Here is a 22,502-nt window from a genome sequence, read left to right on the forward strand (position 1 = left end):
CCCCTCTTAGAGCCCTGTCCTCACAGTCGATATGTTCACACTAGACACTCACAGTATATATCACGCAAGAGCCTCGAACCAGGGACGGGTAGGTTTCGTAGCCGCCGCAGGTGGAGGAGGAGCTTTGGGGAGGGGGCTAGCCACGCCCCCACGTCGCGGCGCATCCTTGCCCGCGGCGTCGCGCCTGAGCGCCCCGCCCCCGCCATAGGTCAGCTTGGTGCGCACGGCGCCATTGGCGGCCTCGGCAGTGCAGCGTGGGCAGTCGCATGTAAAGTGGTAGTGGTCACTCAGGTCCTTCCGCCTCGCGTGCACGGGCCGGTTGGCGTCGATGTACGAGATCGTGAGGGGCTCTCCCGCCGCCACGGCCTCCTGCGCCACGATGCGCATCCGCGCGACGCCTCTCATGGCCACGCAGTTGGGCTCGCAGGAATGGTTGAAGGTGGCCGCCTGCAGGTAGCAGGCGTGTCCGAAGATTGCGCCGTCGTCGCGGACGAAGCAGCCGAAGATGTTGGAGTCGAGGCGGCTGACGAGCGCGAAGAGCTCGTCGTCGCTCGGCGGCGGCGCGTGCCACCAATCGCACCGCGAGAGGAGCGTGCGGAAGGCCGCCGAGACACGCGCCCACTCCTGCGCCTCCTTGGGCTGGCTCCAGTGCGGAGGGTGGTGCACCAGCGCGTCGAACAGGCCGTCGGCAGTGTCGGCAGCGTCGGCAGCGTCGGTAGCGTCGGCAGCGTCGGCGCGGCATGCGAGTGCCTCCAGCAGCAGGCGCAGTACGTTGGCCGTCGACTTGCCGTACTTTCGCAGCGGCGCAAAGCAACGCAGCGCTGCGCAGACGCGCCCGTGCGGCGCTGAGCCCACCGACCCCTCGATCCGATGCCTCGTTCGACATTGCTCACTACAGTAGAATGCGTGCTCGCAGTTGGGACACCGCACCGTGAGCCGACCAGATCCGAGAGAGAAGCAGGACGCGCAGACGCGCTTGCGCCACTCCTCGAAGGTACAGACGCAGTATGCTGGCGCATCGCAGACCACGTCGTCTGGAGCGATTTGTGATGCAGCGACCATGAAGCGGCCTGCAGCGGCTGAGGAACCCATCCTCGCTGACCTCCAGCAGCCGTCGCCGGCATGGACCACGGATGTACGAAGCGATACGTGGCCGGAGGGTGCGGTCCTGAGTGTGACCTCGCAGCGTGGACGGCACAGCACCGCGGCGAACGCATCCTCGACCATCGAGACCTGCCCGTGGTCACACACTGAACACGCGCCCGCAGCAAACGGGGGAAAAGAATTTTCGGGCCCCGTTGTGAGTGTTTCACACGCATAAACGCACAACCAACTGTTCTCTCTCTCTTTCCCACAGCCGCGCCTAGGGCCATGCAGGCTGCGCTCCAGCAGGTCGAGATGCACTGCTCTGCAGGCGCGCGTCCCACCGGCTAGGATCTTGCCTCCGCCTGAGCGTACCTGATGTCCGACTTCCGTCCTTGCTCGCCAGAGCTCGAGCGGTATGCAGCGTGCGTGGACGGCCATTCTGGCACCTGGCTCGTGGACTGCGACCCGCTCAAGAGCCAGCTGAACGCTTGCGCCTCGAGCTAGTGCGCCCTCCCCGCGCGGCTGTGGTGGTGAAACCCACACTAACCGCCGGACACCTGCGCGCAGCTCAGGCCTCGTGGAGGCCATCAAGAGCAGGTGCAAGCCGCAGATCGACCAGTACGAGCGCTGCCTGAAGGCGAACCCGGCGAGGCCCGAGACGTGCACGGGCAAGCTCGAGGCGCTCGGAGATTGCACAGAGGGGAGGGAGGCGCAGAGGCTCGTCGCACAGCAGCAGCAACAGCCAAATCGATGAGGCTTGATGGACCTTCGTTCTCGTCGAACCGTCTCCGCACACGCTGTGTGGTGTGTTACTGGTACTCAACTCTCACTCCCATCGTTTGAAATGATCCCATCGTTGCGGGCGGGGCCACGCGACTTGCCCTCAGTCTTGCGTTGTCAAGACTGAGATACAAAAGACGACTATCTTAAAGAGACGAACTCGCCGCGCTTCCGCGACATCGGAGAGAGAGCGAGTGAATTCTAAAGAGCACGGTGTCGAGCCGTGCCGGTGGCGGTGCCTCTCGCGCACAGGCGGCGCTCCCCCGTTGCCGTCTACCCTTCCTCCGCCGGCTTGGCTAGCCTCTCGAGCCCCGCCGAGAGGAAGGTGAGGGCCATGTGCGTCGAGAGGAGAGGCAGGATGAGCGGGTCCCACGCGGTACGAAACGTGTTCATCACCGCCTCGTCGTGCGCGCCAAACTGGAGTCCGACGCCGGTGAGGAACCTGGCGCACGGGGCGGGCGCGAGGCCGTCAGGACGGGCGGGGGTATGCCACGGGAGGGGCGCGGCGCGGCCCACCAGGCAAAGAACAGGATGATGACGAAAAAGTTGAAGGTGAGCACAGTGCCGAGGGTGTTGATGACGCGCGCGAGCGGCGTCGCCTCCTCCTCCTCCTGCAGCTCAGCCGCGGCGCCGCCAGCCAGCCTCCTGTCGGCCAGCCCACGCTCAGCTTTGAATTGCGCGAGGTCGCTCTCGAGGCGGGACAGCTTGGCCCGCTCGCCCGAGTCACTCAGGTCAACAAAACCCGCCGCGTCGTCCCCATACTTTGCGCGCACACGCCGCGCCTTGCTCGTCACGTACGGGTTGGTCTCGGGTGTGACGAAGTTACCGAGCAGGCTAGGCTCGGCCAGTGCTGGCGGCGGCGACAGCGGCGGTGGCGGCAGCGGCGGTGGCGGTGGCGGCGGCGGCGGCGAAGAGACGGCGCTCACCGTGGCAGGGAGCTGCACGGAGAAGCTCTGGCCCGGCGCGACGCCTTCCGGCACAACTACCTGGCACTGGGCTCCGCGTGGAGGCTGAATGAGCAGAAGGTCACCAGCAGCCTTGCCTTCCGGCAGGACGACTGAGACGACAGGCGACGGCGGTACTTGCGATGCCTCGTTCATCCCGACTGCGATTCGGCGGCTCCGTAGCACCGGGTGCGGGGCGAGCAGCGCTCCGAGAGCCAGGATGCTCTGCAGCATGGTGCGATTCTTGGGCGCGCTGGCGCACCTGCGCACTGAAGGGAAAAAAGAGAATTGACCCCGCTGTGTGGTGGCGGCGTGCCGTCGTCCCATCCCTCCCTTGGGTTGTCTGTTTTCTTTCTTTCTAAGCACACATACATCCTTGAAAAAACCATTTTACAGAAAAGAAAACGCGGCCCGAAATTTATTTCTTTCTAAGCACAATTCATCCTTGAGAAAGGCATTTTACAGAAAAGAAAACGCGACCCGCGATTTACTCCACCACACGCTTGGCCAACTCCCTCCCGTGTCGAGCTGTCGACTCCCTGCCCCTTTAGTGCACGCAACGGCGCTGCTGTGGCGCCGAAGCGGGGGAGATGCCAGCCGGCGTAAAAGGCGAGCGGCCTCGGGGCAGAGGGGCGGGTCCGGTGCTCGGGCGGCACCAAGGGCGATAAGGAGAAGGCCCGCGGCGAAGGCGGCGGCAGCGAAGGCGGCGGCAGCGAAGGCGGCGGCAACAGCGGCGGCGAAGCTTGCTCACGTTCGTTATCGCCGTCGCAGCTAGAGTCAATCACTGTCCTTGTTGAGGGTGCCAGCAGCGCGAAGGACGTAGCGAAACTCGTCCTCCGCGTCGGGCTGCCCAAAGGTGAGCACGCTGCCCTCACGTAGCTGGGCGCTCGCCACCTCCTTGGCTGTAGACTGCAGGACGACCGGCTCGCCACCCGGCTGCTGCACACGGCAGCCATACTTGCGCGAGACGTCTTTGAGCCGGACGCTGCGACCGTCTGCGGCGACGTGGAGCACGGCGTGCTGGAGCGAGATGCGCTGCGTATCGATTCGCGGGAGCAGGGCAACGCCGCTCGACGCGTCGCGACCGACTGTCAGCGTGGCGCCGGGAGGGAGCACGATCGGCGACGGCCGGCCAGCGCGAGCCCCACTGACCCCAGCATCCAGCGCTAGCTCCAACGGCCAGCGTGCGCTCAAACAGCTCGGCGCCCGGGGGGGGGCGGGGACAGCACCGGCGACGACGACTGGCTTCCGAGCCGCGAGAGCTCTGCACTTAAATGGTGGATGTCGCGGCTCACGCGCCCGAGACGCTCGCACGCCCGCGCCAGACCTTCTACCTCTTCGTGATCCGCCCGCCGCCACCCTCGCCTCGCCCTCCCGCCGCCTAGCCGCTCGCTCGCTCCTATCCGTGCCACCCTATCCGTGGTCCTGCCGCCACCGCGCCATCCTCGCTCCTTCCTGCCGCCGCCCTCTGCTCAGTCGTTTGACCCGCCGCCCAATGCTCCGCCGTTCGCTGCCGTGGTCTGCCGCCGTGCCGCCGCTCCTTACCGTGCCGCTCCTTCCGCGCCTCGCCGCCCTTGCCATTTATTCGCCGTCCCTCCTGCCGTGCGTTACCGCCGTGCCGCCGTACCGCCGCTCCTACAGTGCCGCGCCGCCTCCCACACGCACACACCTTACCTCCTGCTCGACCGAGTTTGCGATGAGAAGTGACCCGAGCCGCCGGGTGCCCCGCAACGGCCTCGCTGGACCAGAAGAACCGGTCCGCGAGAGCTCCGCAGCAGCCTCGCTGAGCCAGAACGTCGGCTCGCGAGAGAGGTGGGGTGCTAGTATGAGCCCGACCCAGGTCGTAGTGTTCTTGCTCCCAGCGCTTGCGCTTCGGCGGTTAGTGGTGCACTAACCTCCGAGAAACCCTTCTCGCTCCTCATCGCAAACCCTGTCAGCAGAGTCTCCTACTGGAATGTACGTTAGAGTGAGTGAGTATTATACACACACACACACACACACACACACACACACACTGTACGTTAGAGCTACACACACAAAAAAAGCGAGCTCAGAAGGATTTCGATTGACCGAATTCGGCGTTTCAACCCGGAAAATTCCGAAGGGTAGGTCCGACCGTGTACCCTGCACAAGGCACGTCGAATGGCGGCTCGTGCTGTCTTGTCTCCGCGCGACGCGACGGAGCGCAACCCTTACTCCGCGCGCTTCAAGCTCAGCGCCGTCCGCGCCGCGCTTGCGCGCCCTGTCTGGCGCCGCATCGTCCCGACGTGCCGAGAGTTTGGCATCAGCTCGCTCGACCTGCTGCGGGACTGGATCAAAGACAGAGACGAGATCGAGTCGCTGGCGATACTCGAGGAGATCGTGGATACTGTCGCTGTCGCCTCTCGAGCGCCCGACTCGCCGAGATATGTCGTGTGGCCACACAACTGCTCAACGGCTGCGCCGACGGTGAAGGCGCCCGTGGCTGGGAAACCGCCACCTACTTGCTCGCACCGGGCTTCGTGTCCGGCGCTTTCGGCGCGGCAGAGGAGTGTGCCTAGCCTAGAGACGATCAAGGAGCGGGCGAAGTTTTGAATCCGGCGCTTCATCGTCGCAGGAGAGTGTCGCACTGTGAATTCCGGTGCGTGTGTGCGACGCTGCGATCTGCGTCAGGGAGAGAGTGTCGAGTGCGAGCCTTGTTTGTTGAGAGAGAGAGAGAGAGAGAGAGAGAGAGAGAGAGAGAGAGAGAGAGAGAGAGAGAGAGCGAGAGAGAGAGATCTTCTATTCGTCAATGACGGTTGATTGCGCTGACCATGGTGAAGTAGTCGTACCAGCTACCACTCGACGTCGGGCGTGACATTGGCGAGGCCAATGCAAAGAAGTCCAAGACAGGCAGGCAGGCAGGGAGGGGACGAACGAATGAACCTACCTACCTACCTCTGATGAGTGAGTGAGGAAGCACAGGTAGAGAGAGAGAGGAAATGAGGACGAAGGCCAGCACGATCATTGCAGCCGCGGGCTTCCACCTCTTCTAGCCACCGCCACCATCAGCGCCATGAAGTCGAGTGAAGCGCGCGAATCGCGCAGCCGGTGATATATAATGCATTTTTCACAAGTTTTGCCTCCCCCGCGTAGGCCCCCGACGCGTCGGCGCCGACGTGCCACATGGGCTCACTCTTTCGCTCGCATGCGATGACGATGGTACAGATCATCGACCACAACGACGGCGCCCGTGAGGTCGTGGAGCTGCTCGGCGAGCTGGGAGTGATGCAGCTGGTCGACCTCAATGCGGGCACGATGGGCAATCGTCGCACCTTTTCCGACGATCTGCGGCGCAACGACGCAGTGATGAAGAGGCTAGAGTTTCTCGAGCGTGCGTGTGAGGCAGCGGGCGTGCCCGTCCGGCTACGCGACGAGCACGCGCCGCTCATGAGCCGCACGCAGCTGGCCGGCCTCGACGGTGAGCTGCGCAGCCTCGAGCGCGAGATTGCTGACATGAAGGCAGAGGAGAGGCGGGTCCTGCTGGTCGCCAACGGGCTGCGGGAGAACCTGCACCTGCTGAGGCTCGGCGCGACGGTCTACGACGGTGGCACCGAGGCGGTGGTCGAGGCCGAGGCGTGGCCTACACCGTCCGACATAGAGCTCGCAGAAGAGCGCCGCTCGTCGTCGCTCCGCGAGGGCCTGCTCCAGCAAGCGGGGACGACGGGCGCGGGCGCGGTCGGCCGCATGGACGCGGGCGGGATGCTCAACCTGGTGGCCGGCGTCATCTCGCGGAGCAACGCGCACCAGTTCGAGCGCCTGGCGCACAGGCTCTCGCGCGGCAACTGCATGGTGTACAACGAGCCCATCGACGAGCCGCTGCTGCTCGCCTCGCGCGACCCGCGGGAAGAGCCCGCCGCCGTGCCCAAGAACGCATTTCTCGTCTTCTTCTCCGGCGAGGTGCTGCGCGCCAAGCTGCTCAAGGTTGCGGGCCACCTCTCCGCCACCATCTACCCCACTCAGTGCGCTTGGCGGTGCGGCGGGTACCCGTGCAGAGTAGCCAGCGCCTCATTAGGTAGATGCGCAAGAGACGGCTCGTCGCGCGTGCGAGGTTAGAGGACTGCTAGTCAGGGGAAAGACTCTGTGCTGCCCACCCTTGAAGGAAGAGGAGTGAACTTTCCTGGCAGGATGCGCACGAAAAAGAAACCGCGACTCCTGGAGAAATTCTTTTTCAAAGAAAGTCCCGCTACACGAACACCCTTTGCCCGCAAGAAAGTGGGTGTTCACTGGCACCGTGCCGGTTGCGAGCAGCAGAACGCTGCCATCGGACTGGTCGGCATGAGTCCCAAGCAGCCTCGTTGAACGGGAAGGCCTCAAAAGGTCGGGCCGGAACATTCCAGTTACCGTCGCTTCACGCAGGTCCGGCGTGCGCAAATGCGTCCTAAGCAGCCTCGTTGAACGGCAGAACGGGTTGGCTTGAGAGAGCGATAGCCTCCACAGGACGTCGCGCAAACCCAGCAGAGGCTGTCGTTACCATGTCCATGAAAAGTCCAGAATACTCCCGGTCGGGCCGGATCATTGCAGTTGCCGTCGCTCCACGCAGGTCCGGCGTGCGCAAATGAGTGAGCTTGGACGCGGAGGCGCGGTTGTGCAGGAGTTCGCGGTGTATGTAGACATTTCTCTTCGCTTTTACGGAAACGGACGTCCAAAAAAGAATTTCCCGGCCGCCAGGTGGGGCTGCCGGCCGACTTCCGTCACAGTTAAGGTGCACCTTCGAAAAAGAAAGAAAGAAAACGAGTCGCGTCCTTTTTCGCGCCTTTCTTCTTGTCGGCTGCTTGTGAGGCCCGTCCTGCTAGTACGTATGTATATATCGGTTGTTTGTTGCCAACGATGAGTGCTACCGAGTCGAAGCCGCTGTCCACCGCCGCCGACGACGAAAAGATCGTCCAACCGCCCACGAGACTCGAGAAAACCGTGGCGCGCCCGACGCCCCCCTTCGCCCTTCCTGCATGCGCGCATCGGCGACGACGCGCACATCGAGTCCCACCCCCCTTCCCCGTTCGTCAGGTCGAGGCCGCAGAGCCGGCCGCGGCAGACGCGGCGCCCGCCGCCGCCGACCCCACCCTGTCCGCCGGCGAGCCCACGGAGCCCAAGCCGAAGGCACGCCCACTCTCAGCTTCCTCGCGCCCGCCCGCCGAACCCACCTCCCCATAAATATTTCGACGCGCACCGCAGGCCGGGTCGGAGGGGAAGGCCGAGCAGAAGGAGGCCGCGCCGCCCACGGCCGCCGACGAGCCCGCCGACGAGCCCGCCCCGACCGCGGGCGAGGAGAAGGCCGACGCGACGAAGGGCGCGTCGCCGGCTTCCGAGGCCGGCGGCAAGGTCGAGGCCGCGGCGGAGCCTGACGCCGGCAATCCGGCCGCCGAGACGAACAAGACGGCGGCGTCTGCCGCACCAGAGGACGAAGCGTGGAACGCCGAGGGCGAGCTCAACGGCTACGATGGCTCGCCGCGCAAGGTCGCCGCTCTATGTCCACCTGTCGCCGGGCCCTGAGTTCACCTCGCTCTCCCCTCTCTCCCGCTCGCCCCTCTCTCTGCCCGCACCGCCTACGCTATGCCACGCCATGCCATGCTCATCTACGCGCTCCGTTATGTGCCGAGTCGTGCCTAGCCTCTCGGTTCCTCCTTATGCGCCACACACTCTCTGCTCGATTGCATCGCTAGCGGTAGTAGTCGAACGTCTCACTCCCTCCCTCCATCGCGCAGGTGGGCGTGCAGTCGGACTTCGACGTCACCTTCGTTGCCCCGGACAGCAAGGAGCTAGTCTTCCGGGTGGACCGGCAGAATTCTCTGGCCGTTGGACGTGACCCGAGGATGACCCTGGTGCTTCCACAGCCGGTGATATCGGCATCCCACTGCCGACTCTTCTGCGCAGAAACTGGCGAGCTGTGTATCGTCGACACGTCGTCCAACGGCACCTTCGTCAACGGGACGCGTCTTTCGAAGGGCGAGGTGCAAGTCCTGCAGTCGGGAGCTTTCATCTGCCTCGTCCTCGCTACTCTGCGTGGCGCACCCCTCCGTAAAGCCGTAGCGCACCCCTCCGGTCCGAGGTTGATTCGATGAGCACGGGTGAGCGGACGCGGTACGTCGGCTACTTTCGCTGCACGCCGGCAGAGGAGAGCAGCTAGCTCTACCCCTCCCAAGACACGAGTAATTATTGCTCCCTCAGCCCGAGGACACACGCGAGGCACGCCACAAAACGCGAACCCGCCCCGCCCCGAAATGAGCATGATTATCTCACCGATATCGAAACCCGACCCGCACAGGTCAGGCGCGAGGCGGCCGCGAGCAACGCAAACGGCACCACCGTCGTCGGCGATGGCGCCCCCGCGTGCAGCCACGGCACACGCCATGCCGCCGCACCGCCGCCCGCGGGGACGGTGTGTGCCAGCCACTGCTGCAGCAAAGGCAACCTCGGCGAACGCGGCGCCAAAACCGCCAAACGGCACCTCCGGCTCGGCCTCACGGCGCCAGCCGCGCCGCTTCCCGCGAGGAGCGCCGCCAGCACCGCACCGGCCCTCTCCCCCGCCTATCTCGACGGCGGCGACGGGGTCAAGAACGCTAGCGGCCTGCGGCAGTCGCTCCTGGCGCAGGCGTCGAGCTCGCCTGAGCAGCATCAGCGGCGTGAGCGCAGCCCTGCCGCTGACAGCGACGAGGGAGGCGCCCCCGACGCGTGCGGAGCGGTCAGCGTCAGTCCGCAGAGCGCCGGCGAGGCGTCCGACTCGGACGAGGGCGAGCCAGGCGGCGCTGGCGGCGAGGCTGCGGCTGCCGAGGGCGGCGCGGCTGGAGGCGAGGGCGAGAGCGGCGGCATGGCGGACGGAGGAGGAGGCGAGGGCGGCGGCGGGGCGGGCGGCGGCGACGGGGGAGGCGGCGAGGGCGGGAGCAGCAGCGAGAGCACCGCCGTCACGAAGCGAGGCAAGGGCGCGGGTGGGCGGCGCGGCGGCGGTGGTGGCGGCGGCAGCGCGGTGGCGTCCGGTGGGAGCGGCGCATTCTCGGGCGGCGGGCCGGACGCGTCGGCAGCGGGCGGAGCGGGGCTCGAGGCCGGGCAGCGCGGCACGGCGCTGACGTGCGCGGGCTCCGCCGGTCAGCCTGCCGCCGGTCAGCCCGCCGCCGTGCGTGCCCTGCTCGGGGAGAAACTTCTGCTGCGCCAATCCTCGGGCTCTGTGCAGGGCGTTCGCCTCGGCGGTGCGGCAAAGGCGCGCGGACGGCTGATCTCGGCTGACCTCGGCTGATCTCGGCTGATCTCGGCTGATCTCGGGATGGTCTCTCGATGTCGCCCAAACTCGCAGGTGCGGCGGGGCGATTGGCAGGGCCACGTGACGTCATATTGCGGGGAGCACTTCCGCGTGCGCTGGCGCACCGCTGCGAACGAGAAGCTCGACGAGGAACATGATCCTGAGAGCACGAGAGCGACGGCTCAGATTGTGACGTGTCCATGACGCAGCGAGTAGGAGCACACCTTCGTGTCGCTGCAGCCGCTGCTCGTCCGTCCGCCAGCCCAGGAGAACGCTCCCGGGAAGACGTCCGGCAAACGGAAAACAAAAGCTGCACGGAAGGCGACACCTGCACCCGCCGCGAAGCGTGGGCGGTGGGCCCCCAACACGGACGATCTCGATCTGCTGCAAGCGACCTACGAGGCAAGGACGCACGGCAAGGGGACCCACCCGGATCTCGAGGAGCGCAACCGGCTCGCGAATGCGCTTGGTGTCACGCCCGAACAGGCGAGCCCTCCCTCCCGCCTACCGCCTCTCCTCTCGAGCCGTCTCGTCGCATGACTCTCTCCTACCCTCGTCTCGCCCCTCCCCTCCACCCTCCCCTCTCGCATCAAATCTCGCCTCCTACCTCACCCCTCCTCGTCGCCCGTCGCCGCCTAACACAGCTGAGACCTCAACTGCAGGTGCAGGACTGGTTCCGAAACAAAAGGAAGCGCGACCCGCAGGGCGCAGATAAGATGGCTGCGATCGAGCGTAGCGAGACTGCCTGCAAACGCACCACCGGATGCGTCAAACCCGACGGCCACGCTGGGGTGTGCACGTGGGCAGCGCTGGGCAGCGGCCTCTGCAAAGACAGCAAAATGCCGCGGTGGCAATGCCTCTGCGACCACTCAGATTGCGGCGGCGGGGTGTGCAACACGTCGAAGCGGCAGCGCAGCCAGTGTGTGCTCGGCTGCGACGGCTGCGGCGGCGGGGTGTGCGACACGTCGAAGCGGCAGCGCAGCCGCTGTGTGCTTGGCTGCGACGGCTGCGGCGTCGGGCTGTGCGACGAGTCGAAGCGGCAGCGCAACCAGTGTGTGCTCGGCTGCGACGGCTGCGGCGGCGGGGTGTGCAACACGTCGAAGCGGCAGCGCAGCCAGTGTGTGCTCGGCTGCGACGGCTGCGGCGGCGGGCTGTGCGACGAGTCGAAGCGGCGGCACAGCCAGTGTGTGCTCGGCTGCGACGGCTGCGGCGGCGGGGTGTGCGACGAGTCGAAGCGGCCGCGCAGCGTGTGTGTGCTCGGCTGCGACGGCTGCGGCGGCGGGCTGTGCGAGGAGACGGAGACCCTACGCGCCAATTGCTCCTGCGAAGACGAGCGGTGCGGCAGCCAGGTGTGCCCACTCTCGCACACCGCCTACTGGTTCTGCAAGGGCGGCGCGGGGCACAGCGAGCGGTGCGGCGCGGGCATGTTCGTGCGCTCGATCGCCAAGCGGGCGATCGGTGGCGGCGACCCTACGAGGATGAGGGACACGGAGCTCGAGAGGCTGCTCGGCTGCACGCCGCAGGAGATGATGTGGTGGGCGGAGGAGAACTACAAGGGCGGGCCTGAGCAATGCGCGAGTGACCGCGCAAAGGGGCTCGCGCAGCTCGACCACCAGAAGCCGGTGCATGAGGGCGTGCTCAAGGCGCAGAAGGCGAACGTCAAGCTCGGCGACAAGAACGAGAAGGCGGAGGCCATCTCGCTCGACATCGCGCACTGGTCTAACATGGCCTACCTGAGCACGCGGCTGAACCAGCTCAAGTCCGCGAAGTACCCGGCCGAGTTCGCGGCGCGGCTCGAGGAGAAGCGGCGCATCTGCAGGGAGGCCTTCGCCGAGGGCGGCATGACGGCCGCGATCAAGCGGTTGCGCGCGTGGCAGGCTGCCGGGGACGAGAAGGGCTTCGCCCTCCTCCCCGAGGGGCTCGTGTGAGCTGGTGTGGGAGGCAAGCCGGGAGCGGCAGGCCGGCAGCGGGAGCGAGGGGCGAGGGTGGGCAGCGCTGGCAGGCAGCGTTGGCAAGCAGCCGCGGCAAGCTGCGGCGGAGGGGTGCCGGGAGCTGCTTTGGTGGTGAGCCGCGCTGTGCTAGAGTACTTTACACGAGAGGAGTGTGCCTGTTACGGGAGCACGGGGCCCACAGCGGAACGAGTTGCGCTGAACGGGAGCGAGCCTTGGGAGTGGCGCGGCGAGCTGGAAGCGCCACGAGAGCGAGACAGCAAGCGGGACCGGGCTTGCAAATGTGCGCCATGTGCTAAGACCAGCAGCCAGTGTGTGAGGTGCTACCAGAATACGAGTCTGCTCCCGCCGCGACCAAGGCACCGCCAGCAAACCGATACAGTGCCTTGGACGTGGAGCTATGTCGCCTGGCACCGGAACGCCAGACGCCAGAGCTCGACGCACCTGTGGGCAGGAGGCGTCACGGTGCGAAGAGTGGAGTTTGGTCGGTGTGAAGAGGTGATGCAGTACAAGAGAGAGCAGTCGGGACGTGAACAGAGTCCAGCCGAGGTGCTGTTGTGCGGCAGATAGGGCAGCGGCACCGGATTGGTCAGAGTGCACACGAGACGCACACAAGCGTGACCACCTTGACAGCGACGCGGAGGCTGTCAGCAAGATGGGTGCGGGCAGCAGCGCGTGAGCGAGGCGATCGGGCCGGTGACATACCTTGGGCGTCCCTTGTTTGGACGATCGGGCCGCAGTTGAGCAGTCAACGCCGTGTGTGGAGAGAGTTGTGGCCGGCATTCCACAGCCTTGGAGCCACAGGGTTCGACAGTTTTGGCTGGTAAGGTATGGTGGCGGCCAAAAGGGTAGGGGGGTATGGTCCTGGCCGCCGGAGGCGGCCTCCTCGAGGGGTGGGGGGGTATGGTCAGGCTGGCGGCCCTCTCCAGGGGTATGGTCATGCTGCTGGTCTGCACCACACACCGGCAACGCTTTCGGCACGTTTTGAGAGAGAGATTTTTAGCAATACCAAACAACTCTAACACTCACACGTAATTTGGGGCCTGGAGCCCTGTTCACGCGCGCGCGAGACGTGCAGACAGTTTTGTGAGATTTTTATTAACCAACATTGTCTCCACGTTTTGTGGGCGAGCGGGACGCATCCTGGCACTATCTGGCCCATCTATGACAGTGACGACCTACCTAGGCTCTTGGGTGGAGCGCCCCAGCTCTTCGAACCTGGTTTCTTTGGCCAGCGCTGAGGGCTGAGTCAGAGCAGGCATCACACACACACAACGAAAGCATCGCACTGACACACAGGGAGCGCCGTGACAAAAAATACTCGTTGGTACGTGAGCGGGGGGAGGGGGAGGGGACGAGCGGGCAACAAGCATTGAGGTGGACGGAAGGCGGCCAATTCGAGCGGCCTTGCGGCGACGCGTGGGGGCTGCTCCGGCCGGGCGGGCGGGCGCCCGTGAGGCCTGAGGTGCTGGTGCATGGGCGACTTCGTGGTAGTAGCGAGCAGGGCTGCGGGCTCACGTGGCGCACGCGTACAGAAAAGGTGAGCGGGTCTCTTTTCTTTCTTTCTTAGCTGTGACCATGTGCGTTTTTTGGGGGATGCAGGGCGTGCAAAAGGTCAAAAACATCAAAGGTCCAAGGCGGCTAGGGACGGGAGCGCCGAACCAACACCGCAACCATGTGCTAAAACCCAGTACCTTCGGCGCTCCACATGCACATACCACATGCACATCACATCATGCACACCAACGTAGTTGCTCCTAGGCGAAAGACGTGACTCACACCTTGGTCTCCGCATCTACGGGCTTGGCCACAGGCTCCGCCCCGGCCTCCGCCCCGGCCTCCGCCCCGGCCTCCGCCCCGGCCTCCGCCGGCGAGGCAAGGGCGAGGCACCCTCCGCAGATGGCGAGGGCAGGGATGGCGAGGGCGGCCGGGTCAGGCAGCGAAACGAAACCTGCCTGCAGCGCCGCGTAGGCGCCCAAGCCGGCCGCAACCGTGGCCGCGATGGGCGGCAGCGCCGCCGCCGCCGCGTCCTTAAGGCTCGCCAGCGCCGCCTGCGCGACGGCGAGCAGCACTGCTGCGCCGATGGCGTACGGCGCCGCGTCAATGAGCGCCACGCCAAAGGAGGAGGAGAGGAAGCCTAGAGCAGCGTTCCGAGAGGGCTCAGGCATCGCCTCCACCCACGGAGCGTGCCCAAGCAGGGTGTTGCCGCTGGTCCCCTCGACGACCTCTCCCGCCGTCGGAAGCTCCACAGACGTGAGCGTGCCCGCCAGGTCCAGCGAGGCGGGGTCCTCCAGCGCGCGCGACGCCGCCTTGGCTCCCTCGGCCACCACCGGGATGGCCGCCTTTGTGCCTTCGACCACAACTGGAGCCGCGACCTCGACGCCCTTCCAGCCCAGCTTGAAGAGACCCGTCGCTGCGGTGCCCGCCACCTGCGCCGCCGTGCCCGCCACCGCAGGCGCCGCCCTAACCGCGGACTCGAGTGCCGGAGCGGACGCCTCTGCAATCGCCTTGGCCTTGGCCGCTAGCTCGGCGGCGCACTCTGCGTCGCAGAGAGGAGAGTCGGCGACCATTTTCACAGGCGCGGAGGCGCGACGCTTTCGAGGCCCTGGCCTCGACGGCGCCTCTGCGGTCGGCTTGCGCATCGGGGCCCGTAGGAGAGCGCCCCGCGGGTCGTCTGTCTTGCTGCGAGTGAGCGCCTCCTCAAAGACGTCTGGCTCCACGAGCGCGGGCCCGCTGATCGGGTGGTGCGGTAGCAGGCACGCGTTGGGCGAGAGGCCGAGTCCGAGGGATGCGCTGGAGCAGAGCTGCAGCATTGTCCCGACATGGATGCCTCGCGCGCATGCACTGTGAAGAAAAACCTTCGGGGATGCCTCGCGCGCATGCACACCATCCCTCCCTTGGGTTGTCCAGTTCCTTTCTCTCTCTCTTTCTTATGCAAATGTGATGTGGCTCCCCGGTCCCGGCTGTGAGGCCAACCAATGACCGCACTCCTGGTGCTCCATCCAAGGCTCTCTGGCCCTGGTACTCACCGCCCGGTCTCCATGTTGCGTTGTGTCTCTCAACTCGAAAGTGCTACACATGCATGCAAAACGAAGACTCCAGAGTGAAACACTCGTCCGCTTGTGTAATATCGCGTCGGCGTCGGCGTCATGGTCGGCGTCGTGGCGCGCACCGCTACAGCGACTGCGAGATGCCCTCCGGGCCCGCCCTGTCGGCGCGCGCGTACAGGGTCACTTGGAAGGCCTTGAGGCGCGACTGGAGCTCCGCGCCTATTTCACACGGGGCCGTGAGAGAGGGGGCGCCCAGCCAGGGAGCCAGGCTGTCGCCTGGAGGGAGGGTACTCTGGCGCCGGCTTCCCCTACACCTCTCGCTGGAACTTCGCCACACTCGCTGAATCTCGCCGGATCTCGCCGGATCTCGCTACATCTTTCGCCGAGCAGCCGGTGCCGCCCGACGGCCGAGAGGTAGAGGGAGATGGGGCCCGCCTACTCTCGGGTAATCTCGGGTGAACTCTCAGGTCATCTCGAGAGGCAGATGGAGATGGCTGGCCCCGCCATGGCGGGAGGCATGAGCGCGAGCCTCGTGGCGCCCTGAGGCAGGGTGAGGTCTCGGTAAGGTCCGGCGAACGCTTCTCAGCTCACAGGGAGGTGGGGCAAGGGCCAGGCAGCCCTCTCATCTCCACCCGGACAGGCGGCAGCTGTGGCACACGCCATCCAAAGGGCGAGGCCCGGCGCGCGTGGGGAGAGCTCGAGAGCGCCTTCTGCACGACGCCGTCGCAAAAGGCGATGTAGGTCGACAGCCCTGCCAGCCACTGCTGCAGCCTGGCCGGGACGATCTCGCCCGACTGCGGGTCGATGGGCGCGCCCGCCTGCAGCACGTTCTCCACCTGCGCGCGAGACACACCGCCCAGATGGAGCGAGATATACCCGAGATATGGCCTGGCCAGAGGGGTGTTCTCCCGCGAGGGGCAGTTGGGGAGGAGGGGCAGGCGCGATTGGGTGGGGAGGGGGAGTGGCAGTCCCTGTTTCAGGCAACACGTCTCCAGACGCCCGTCGCTTGGAAGGTTGCTTACGACACGTGGTGAGGGATGGGGAACGCGAGAGGGGGTCGCCCCCCGTGCAGAGCGTGCGGATGAGGGTGAGTGTGTGTGCTCCTTGCTGCTAGCTACCCCGGAGGCTTGAGTCCACCTGCGCGCGCCGCATGATCTCCTCGTTGGAGAGGATCCGGATCGCCGCGTCCTGAAGGAAGAGTGACACAGTTGAGGTCTGTGCACTCCTCCTCGCTGGAGTCTCCTCGCTGGAGACGGGATCCGGAGATCGCCACGGCCTGCTGCCGCGTGTTGCCGAGGTAGCCCCTCTTCTTGCGCGCCTTCGAGCCCGCGTCGTTCTTCCGGTCGGCCACCCACTTCGAGGCGGAGCCGCGCAGCTCCTCCTCGTACCTACACGCAAGACTCGGTGCACACATCACGACTCACCGGTCCGCCGCACCTCGAGGCGGAGCCGCGCGAGCTGCTCATCGCACTCGACAAACTCGCTGTGCGACGCCCGAGCGCCGCGCTCGAGGTGCGTGGGCTCGCGCGCCCGTCGCGGCGCGGAGGGCGCCTCGCCCGCCGCGCGCGCCGCGACCGGCGCCACGCCCACCGCCGCGCCCGCGCTGCCTCCCAAAGCCGCCGCGACCGCCGCTGCGCCGCCCGCGGTGTTGGCGGCCTCCGCCGAGGCTTTGGCGACCGACGCGGACGCCTCCCTCTCCCAGTCGCCAGCGGTGTCCTCGTCCTCGTCCAGCATCTGGGCGAAGCCGTGTTCTCGGCCTCGCGGCTTGCGAGAGAACTGCGCCTGCTCGGCGGACTTGGCCTTGGCTAAACGCTCCGCTTTAACCCGCTCGCTGAGGTCGGCCTCGAGCTCTGCGCTGAGCTCGGCGACCGGCTCTGCGGGTGCGGCAGGCCCGGGGCAGCAGCAGAACAGCATGTGTCAAACCTGTTTTTTGGGTACCCGGGTAAGACGCTGCGAAAAAAGAATTTGGACGCCCAGCTGGTGCAGGTGGGACCCTGTCCTTCCTTCCCCTTTTGGGGATTTTTTCTTTATTTATAAACGTGGCAGCAGACTAGGGACTAGAGAGAGAGAGAGAGATTTTTGAGAACCAACAAGAAATCACCGCCGCACCAGTGATTGGGCTCGGCAGCTTGTCAGGCCCTCACTCAGCCGAAGCTACCCCCCTGAGTGAGGAGCAGGAGAGAGAGAGAGAGAGAGCTTTTGTGGTGTTGGTGTACGCACTAACGGGACAGGGTGGTTGTTCTCTCTATCTCCCCTTCTAGCTCTTAGAGCATGAGCTGCGCCCTGTTGAAGTGTTGTCCGACCCCTTTTGCGCAGCAACACCTTAAACTTTTAGGCCCTCCAAATTCGGGTCGGAGCGTAGCGGAGTGGGCCCCGAGTTTGAAAAGGGCGACGGACGCTTGCGTCCTAGCCTCCAACAATGCCTCCCCGGCGCAGAGGGGCCCCCGGAGGGATGCTCAACCGCTCCACGCCGCGCCGCTTGCGGCGGTCCTCTTCCCAGCTCAGCTGAGGGCCCCGACGTTATTTCTTTGTGTGCGTATTTTGTGAGAGAACCACGGGAGTGGCGAGGGCGGGGCGGGATGGGGCGGGCGGGGGAGGACGGACTTCGTTTCGCGTCACGGCCACAGAAAGAGCTCGCCGCCGCCGCCGCGGCGATGGCTGCCAACCAGCGTTCTCAGAACGTCGGCCAGCAGCACCCCGTCGCCGTGAGCGTGCGTATTCGTCCAGGAGGCTCCGCCGTCGCGCCAGCCGAGGGAGGCGGCGTCACATGCGGTGGCAACGCATTCGCGTTTCCCGCGGCGGTGCTCACAGGCTCCGAGCAGGCCTCCGTGGACGCGCTGCTATCGGAGCTGACGCGCAAATTCATTCAAGGCGGCATCGCGTGTACCCTCATGGCGTACGGTCAGACGGGCTCCGGCAAGACATACACCATGCTGGGCCCGCCCGGCTCGCTCACCGAAGCCTCGCTCGAGCAGGCCGCTGGCGCCGTGCCGGCTCTGTGGGGCATATTTCCGCGCGCAATGATTGCGCTGCTCGCCGCGCCAGAGCTTGCCGGCGCGACCTTCCACGCGAGCGCTGTCGAAATTTACATGGAGCACGTGTATGACCTGCTCGATGCGCGCAAGCCGGTCAAGGTCGGCTCCGCGAGGGGCGCTGGGCGCGGCACCATCGTTGTGGCGGACATGGGCAAGGCGCCCGTCCTGTCGGGCCACGCCGTCATCGTGGGCGGCTTGCACCCGAGCGGCTGCAGCTGCTTCCACTGCTTTCAAAAGACAAAGGGGCTGGTCGGCCCCGCGGCAAGGAGGCACGCGGCTTCTGCTAGCAAGACCGCGAGCCAGGGCGCGTCCTCCTCGAGGAAGGGCGGCGACGAGTTCGGCACGGAGGGCGAGACGCAGTGGCCGATCAAGTCTCCGACGGACATCGCCAGGCTCGCGCGTCTGGTAGAGGCGGAGCGAGTCGCGCACAGCCACGCGCTCAACGACCGATCCTCCCGCTCTCACTGCCTGATTAGAGTGCAGTGCACGCACGTGGAGAGAGGCGGCAGGTCGCAGAAGCGCACGCTGCTGTTTGTCGACCTTGCGGGCTCTGAGCGCATCGCCAAGAGCTTGGCGGCGGGCCCGCGGCAAAAGGAAGCGGCCAGCATCAATCAATCGCTCACGGCCCTCGGCAGGGTGGTGAAGGAGCTCAACGAGCGGTCTGCGCACGTCTCGTACCGCGACTCGGCGCTGACGATGCTACTGCGCTCCTCCTTTGACGGGCCGTCGTGCACCGCCGTCGTGGTCAACGTGGCCAGCGAGGAGGCGCACGCAGAGGAGACGATCTGCTCGCTGCGCTTTGGCCAAGGACTCTCGAGCGTGCGCACGTCGGCGGCGGTCGCCGCGCCGACGGACGTGGGCGCAAAGCGAGCGCAGGTGGCGGCGGAACTGGCTGCGGCCCGCACGCGGCTCGATGAGCTGGCAAGAACCGGGCAGGCGGCGCATGTTGCTGACGACGCGCCGCGCGAGGGCAAGGCCGCGATGACGACCCTGCGCAAGAACATCGCAGCGCTTGGCGAGAGGAAGGCGGAGGTGCGAGCTCTCAAGGCGCAGCTCGCCGAGGCGAGGGCAGCTGGCGATGGCGCGGAGCAGGAGGTCCTTGCGAGGCTTGTGCCCGCGAGAGCCGCGCACGACAGCCTCGCGGGCATCGTCGCGCTTCAGAAGACCATAAAGGGGCTGTGGGTGCCCGCGAGCAGCGCCTTCCAAAGATGCGAGACGCAGGTGATTGCGCTGGCCACGCAGCTGCAGATGCTCAGCGTGGGTAGGGAGGAGGGAGACGGTGGGTAAGTCGGCGTCCAAGGGCAATGAATTAGATAAATAAAACCGAGGACATCTACAAGATCCCTCACACCAAGATCGTCCTATACTCTTTCAATTAAAGTGATGGTTGGTGGTTGGTAGGAACTCTTTCAATTAAAGTGATGGTTGGTGGTTGGTAGGAACTTCCTACTCTCCTGCAACCATAGTCCCTCAAGTGACAATGAAGGCCACTCTCAAGCCCTAAAACATGAAAATGTTAGAGTTGTTTGGTATTGCTAAAAATCTCTCAAGCCCTACAAGCACCAGATCAACGACTTGGGGAGGGTTGACATCGTGATTTAAGCGGAAAAATTCTTTTTCTGCTGTGAAAATTCCGGCGTGAAGAGAGGGAAAAACCCGAGGGGAGGGCCCAGACCTACCCTACCTACCCCGGCATGACGTACGGGCTAGCAAAAAAAGAATACAGACCCGTGCAATCGCACTTCCTTGCTGCCTGGCGCAGCCCGCCACCGCTGCGGCCGCCGCTGCCGCTCCTGACCGTCGGAACACACGCAGCACGCATGTGGCAGGGCGTCAAGAACGGACTCGGATGGACGGTCACGCAAGCCATAGTCACCGCCGCTGCGACTGTGCCGCTAGTGCTCGCTGAGGATATCAGCTCGATCTTCGTCGTCGGACCCATCGTCGAGCTGTTCCTCATACCCGGAGTGCTGCTCGTGCGGAGGTACACCTCAAAAGCTGTGCAGGTCGAGGATTGCACCAACGTTTGCATCGGCGATGCGGGAGAGCCTCCAGTGCCTGAGCCGCCGACCCGGAAGGCTGGCGGCGGCAATGAGAGAGAGCCTCCCTTCTCTGAGCGGCTGACCCGAAAGGCGAGAGAGCCTCCCTTCTCTGAGCGGCTGACCCGAAAGGCGTCTACTGAGCCCCGCGACCAGCCACTGGTCTACCTGCTAGTCGTGTCAAAGCTCAGCTCAGCCCTGAGAGTGCACGGCGCACCGGCTATGCTCACGAAGCTCTTCGACCCCGCATGCCGCCTCAGCCTGCTCGACACTGGCGTCCTTGAGGTGGTCGATCCCGCCTCGACGCACTTCGCGCTGGTCTCGTACCGGCAGCACCGCGCCGGGCCAGGCAACGACGGGCAGCTCTCGACGGGGCCGACGCTGGACTCTGCCGCCCTCGCCTCGGTCGTCGAGGTGGCAGAGCAGGCCGGCCTCCGCGGCCTGTGGCTGGACGCGCCGTGCTACCGCGCCGGCGTCGAGTACGATCACGTGCACTTTTGCAACACGCTGAGCGCCGTGACGCAGTGCTGCAGCGAGGTCATCTGGTTGCCGCGCGCGAGTCAGCGCGCACTCGGCGACTATCAGTTCCGGCTCTGGTGCACGTTCGAGGCGGCCGTCGTCGAGGAGCGGCAGCTTCCTGTCCGGCTTGCGGGCGTCGGTCTGTCGCTCAGCCAGCGCATGCTGCTGGCGCTCGGCAAGCGGACGCCGTGGCTGCCCGGCGTGGCCCACTCGTGCGACATCACCGACCTGAGGATCGCCAACGCGTCCATCTTGCTGTGGATCGTGCTCTGCTGGCCAGTGGCGATCGTCTACGAGATTCTCCTGCTCGACCTGTTTTCGACGGCATGGGGCACTCAGGTCTCGCTCGCCAGCTCGGGCCAGGCGGTCCTCCTTGCGATGACGCAGGGGATGCGACACGCCGACGCGCGGGCGAGGCGCTCGTTGGCAGAGCCTGCGCGGCTGACGGCGACGCGAGCCGGCCTCGCCCCGAAGGCGGGCGAGCTGCTGCTTCGCAACGCGCTGCCATGGCTGCCCGCCTACGACCGGCGCGATAGCCTCGTTGTGCTCGAGGCGCTCGACGCGCTCACCGACCGTCGCTCCGACAAGGCGTACGTGCAGGGCGTCGCCTTCTCCGCCTACTTTGCGGCGCAAAAGTCGCCGTCGGCGGGCGATGCGGTGGGCGGCAAGAGCTTGTGCGAGTGGCTGCAGGAGAAGTCGCTGCTCCCACTGCTGCGCGGCCGCGCGGGCGACGAGGGGCCGGCGACCATGCCGCTGTCCGTGCTGGCTGCGCTCGGTTGGATCTGGCAGCGCGGAGCGTCGCACCTGCTGCGCGCGCCCGTCGGTTCGCTCCTCTTCCCGCCGACGGGTCGGTGGGAGTGGGACCTGCGCGAGCGGCGGGTGGTCGCCGACACGCCGCGGTGGCTGAAGCACCTGACCATCTCCGGTGGGCTGCTCCTGTGCAGCTTGGCGTGGTGGACGCTCTGCGCGGTCACTGTCTTCTACACGTTCCACCCAGAGCTCCAGCTGGTGGACGGCCTGTCGCTGGGCTGGACGGTGCTCACCCTGAGCTGGATCGTGCTCCTCGTGCTCCTCTGCCTCCACTGCGCCTGCCACCAGGGCTTGCAGCTCGCGACCGGGCTCGTGCCGCACAGCGAGCTCTCCCTCCGCCGCCTGAGCCCGACGGGCTACAGCATCAGAGGGATCATGCTCATGATGGCGACGGTGCAGCCCCTCTTCTTCGTCTTCATCTACATGGTGGGCTTCTTCCCCATCGCGGTCATGGACAACCTCAACCCCGCCGACGGCTGCACCTGGCCGAGCCTGCTGTTCTTCAACCTCGCCTACTCGACGGTGCCGCCGGGAAGGGCGCTGCTTGTGAGGGGCTGGCAGCTGGCGGTGGTCCTGTACAACATCCGCGCCGGCACCGAGGCGGCGACCATCGCCTACCACATGTGGAGCCGAGGCGGGCGGCAGACGTTGTGGCCGCGGGACGAGGCTGCGGCTCGGACGCCGGTGGTAAATGTGTTGTGAGGGAGCTGCCAATCTCTGCCATACCACACAGGGGGAGAACCGACGCGAGAAGGCGAGAGTGGGGTCTGGTCTCGAGCACTCTGTTCCCAGGACTGCTTTTTTGTCGAATGCCGTGTAACCTGCGCAGCGTAACCCGTGTATGAATTTGCTTTCGTGTACGAAAGTTCACTGGTCTTTTAGTGCGTATAGATCGCGACTCTCGCCTGCACCTCCCGAGCGGGCTGATTCGTGATTCCGGGAGTACGGTATAGAGAAACTTGCGCGACTTCGTCGCGCTTCCCCCCGTACCCCGGCCGATGCGCATTGTGCCGTGAGCAAAACGGCGAAGAGAGTCTA

General features: G+C 65.8%; 10 protein-coding genes across 10 annotated transcripts; 6 read left to right on the plus strand and 4 right to left on the minus strand.

Annotated features, from left to right (window-relative positions):
• Positions 1-60: 60 nt before the first annotated feature.
• On the minus strand, positions 61-1,227 carry EMIHUDRAFT_215475 (hypothetical protein; the record flags this gene model as incomplete). The annotated part of the gene is made up of 2 exons (XM_005763058.1): positions 61-639; positions 772-1,227. 2 exons carry the CDS (start codon positions 1,225-1,227, stop codon positions 61-63), a joined length of 1,035 nt encoding a protein of 344 aa, XP_005763115.1.
• Positions 1,228-1,461: 234 nt separating this feature from the next.
• EMIHUDRAFT_215476 (hypothetical protein) lies at positions 1,462-1,840 on the plus strand (the record flags this gene model as incomplete). Its single annotated transcript, XM_005763059.1, has 2 exons — positions 1,462-1,589; positions 1,654-1,840. 2 exons carry the CDS (start codon positions 1,462-1,464, stop codon positions 1,838-1,840), a joined length of 315 nt encoding a protein of 104 aa, XP_005763116.1.
• Positions 1,841-1,958: 118 nt separating this feature from the next.
• EMIHUDRAFT_452629 (hypothetical protein) lies at positions 1,959-3,044 on the minus strand (the record flags this gene model as incomplete). Its single annotated transcript, XM_005763060.1, has 3 exons — positions 1,959-2,308; positions 2,383-2,648; positions 2,784-3,044. 3 exons carry the CDS (start codon positions 3,042-3,044, stop codon positions 2,140-2,142), a joined length of 696 nt encoding a protein of 231 aa, XP_005763117.1. The 3' UTR covers positions 1,959-2,139.
• Positions 3,045-4,084: 1,040 nt separating this feature from the next.
• On the plus strand, positions 4,085-5,424 carry EMIHUDRAFT_215479 (hypothetical protein; the record flags this gene model as incomplete). The annotated part of the gene is made up of 3 exons (XM_005763061.1): positions 4,085-4,150; positions 4,944-5,186; positions 5,407-5,424. The coding sequence occupies 3 exons, from the start codon at positions 4,085-4,087 to the stop codon at positions 5,422-5,424; spliced, it is 327 nt and encodes a 108-aa protein (XP_005763118.1).
• Positions 5,425-5,954: 530 nt separating this feature from the next.
• EMIHUDRAFT_215480 (hypothetical protein) lies at positions 5,955-6,895 on the plus strand (the record flags this gene model as incomplete). Its single annotated transcript, XM_005763062.1, has 2 exons — positions 5,955-6,802; positions 6,880-6,895. 2 exons carry the CDS (start codon positions 5,955-5,957, stop codon positions 6,893-6,895), a joined length of 864 nt encoding a protein of 287 aa, XP_005763119.1.
• A 763-nt stretch (positions 6,896-7,658) lies between these two features.
• On the plus strand, positions 7,659-11,990 carry EMIHUDRAFT_215481 (hypothetical protein; the record flags this gene model as incomplete). The annotated part of the gene is made up of 8 exons (XM_005763063.1): positions 7,659-7,742; positions 8,004-8,285; positions 8,534-8,877; positions 9,099-9,510; positions 10,138-10,251; positions 10,330-10,533; positions 10,731-11,147; positions 11,412-11,990. 8 exons carry the CDS (start codon positions 7,659-7,661, stop codon positions 11,988-11,990), a joined length of 2,436 nt encoding a protein of 811 aa, XP_005763120.1.
• A 1,587-nt stretch (positions 11,991-13,577) lies between these two features.
• On the minus strand, positions 13,578-14,824 carry EMIHUDRAFT_215482 (hypothetical protein; the record flags this gene model as incomplete). The annotated part of the gene is made up of 3 exons (XM_005763064.1): positions 13,578-13,652; positions 13,726-13,768; positions 13,902-14,824. The coding sequence occupies 3 exons, from the start codon at positions 14,822-14,824 to the stop codon at positions 13,578-13,580; spliced, it is 1,041 nt and encodes a 346-aa protein (XP_005763121.1).
• Positions 14,825-15,185: 361 nt separating this feature from the next.
• Positions 15,186-16,975, minus strand: EMIHUDRAFT_215483 (hypothetical protein; the record flags this gene model as incomplete). The annotated part of the gene is made up of 6 exons (XM_005763065.1): positions 15,186-15,280; positions 15,436-15,496; positions 15,694-15,897; positions 16,199-16,249; positions 16,335-16,439; positions 16,739-16,975. 6 exons carry the CDS (start codon positions 16,973-16,975, stop codon positions 15,186-15,188), a joined length of 753 nt encoding a protein of 250 aa, XP_005763122.1.
• A 1,475-nt stretch (positions 16,976-18,450) lies between these two features.
• Positions 18,451-18,897, plus strand: EMIHUDRAFT_47177 (hypothetical protein; the record flags this gene model as incomplete). The annotated part of the gene is made up of 1 exon (XM_005763066.1): positions 18,451-18,897. A coding segment is annotated over one exon (447 nt), but the record flags the coding sequence as incomplete, so codon positions are not given.
• An 893-nt stretch (positions 18,898-19,790) lies between these two features.
• On the plus strand, positions 19,791-22,354 carry EMIHUDRAFT_413928 (hypothetical protein; the record flags this gene model as incomplete). Its single annotated transcript, XM_005763067.1, has 1 exon — positions 19,791-22,354. The coding sequence occupies one exon, from the start codon at positions 19,791-19,793 to the stop codon at positions 22,164-22,166; it is 2,376 nt and encodes a 791-aa protein (XP_005763124.1). The 3' UTR covers positions 22,167-22,354.
• Between the last annotated feature and the right edge of the window lie 148 nt (positions 22,355-22,502).

The sequence above is a fragment of the Emiliania huxleyi genome (genome assembly GCF_000372725.1).
Source record: "Emiliania huxleyi CCMP1516 unplaced genomic scaffold EMIHUscaffold_65, whole genome shotgun sequence".
In the NCBI taxonomy this organism is placed as follows: domain Eukaryota; phylum Haptophyta; order Isochrysidales; family Noelaerhabdaceae; genus Emiliania; species Emiliania huxleyi.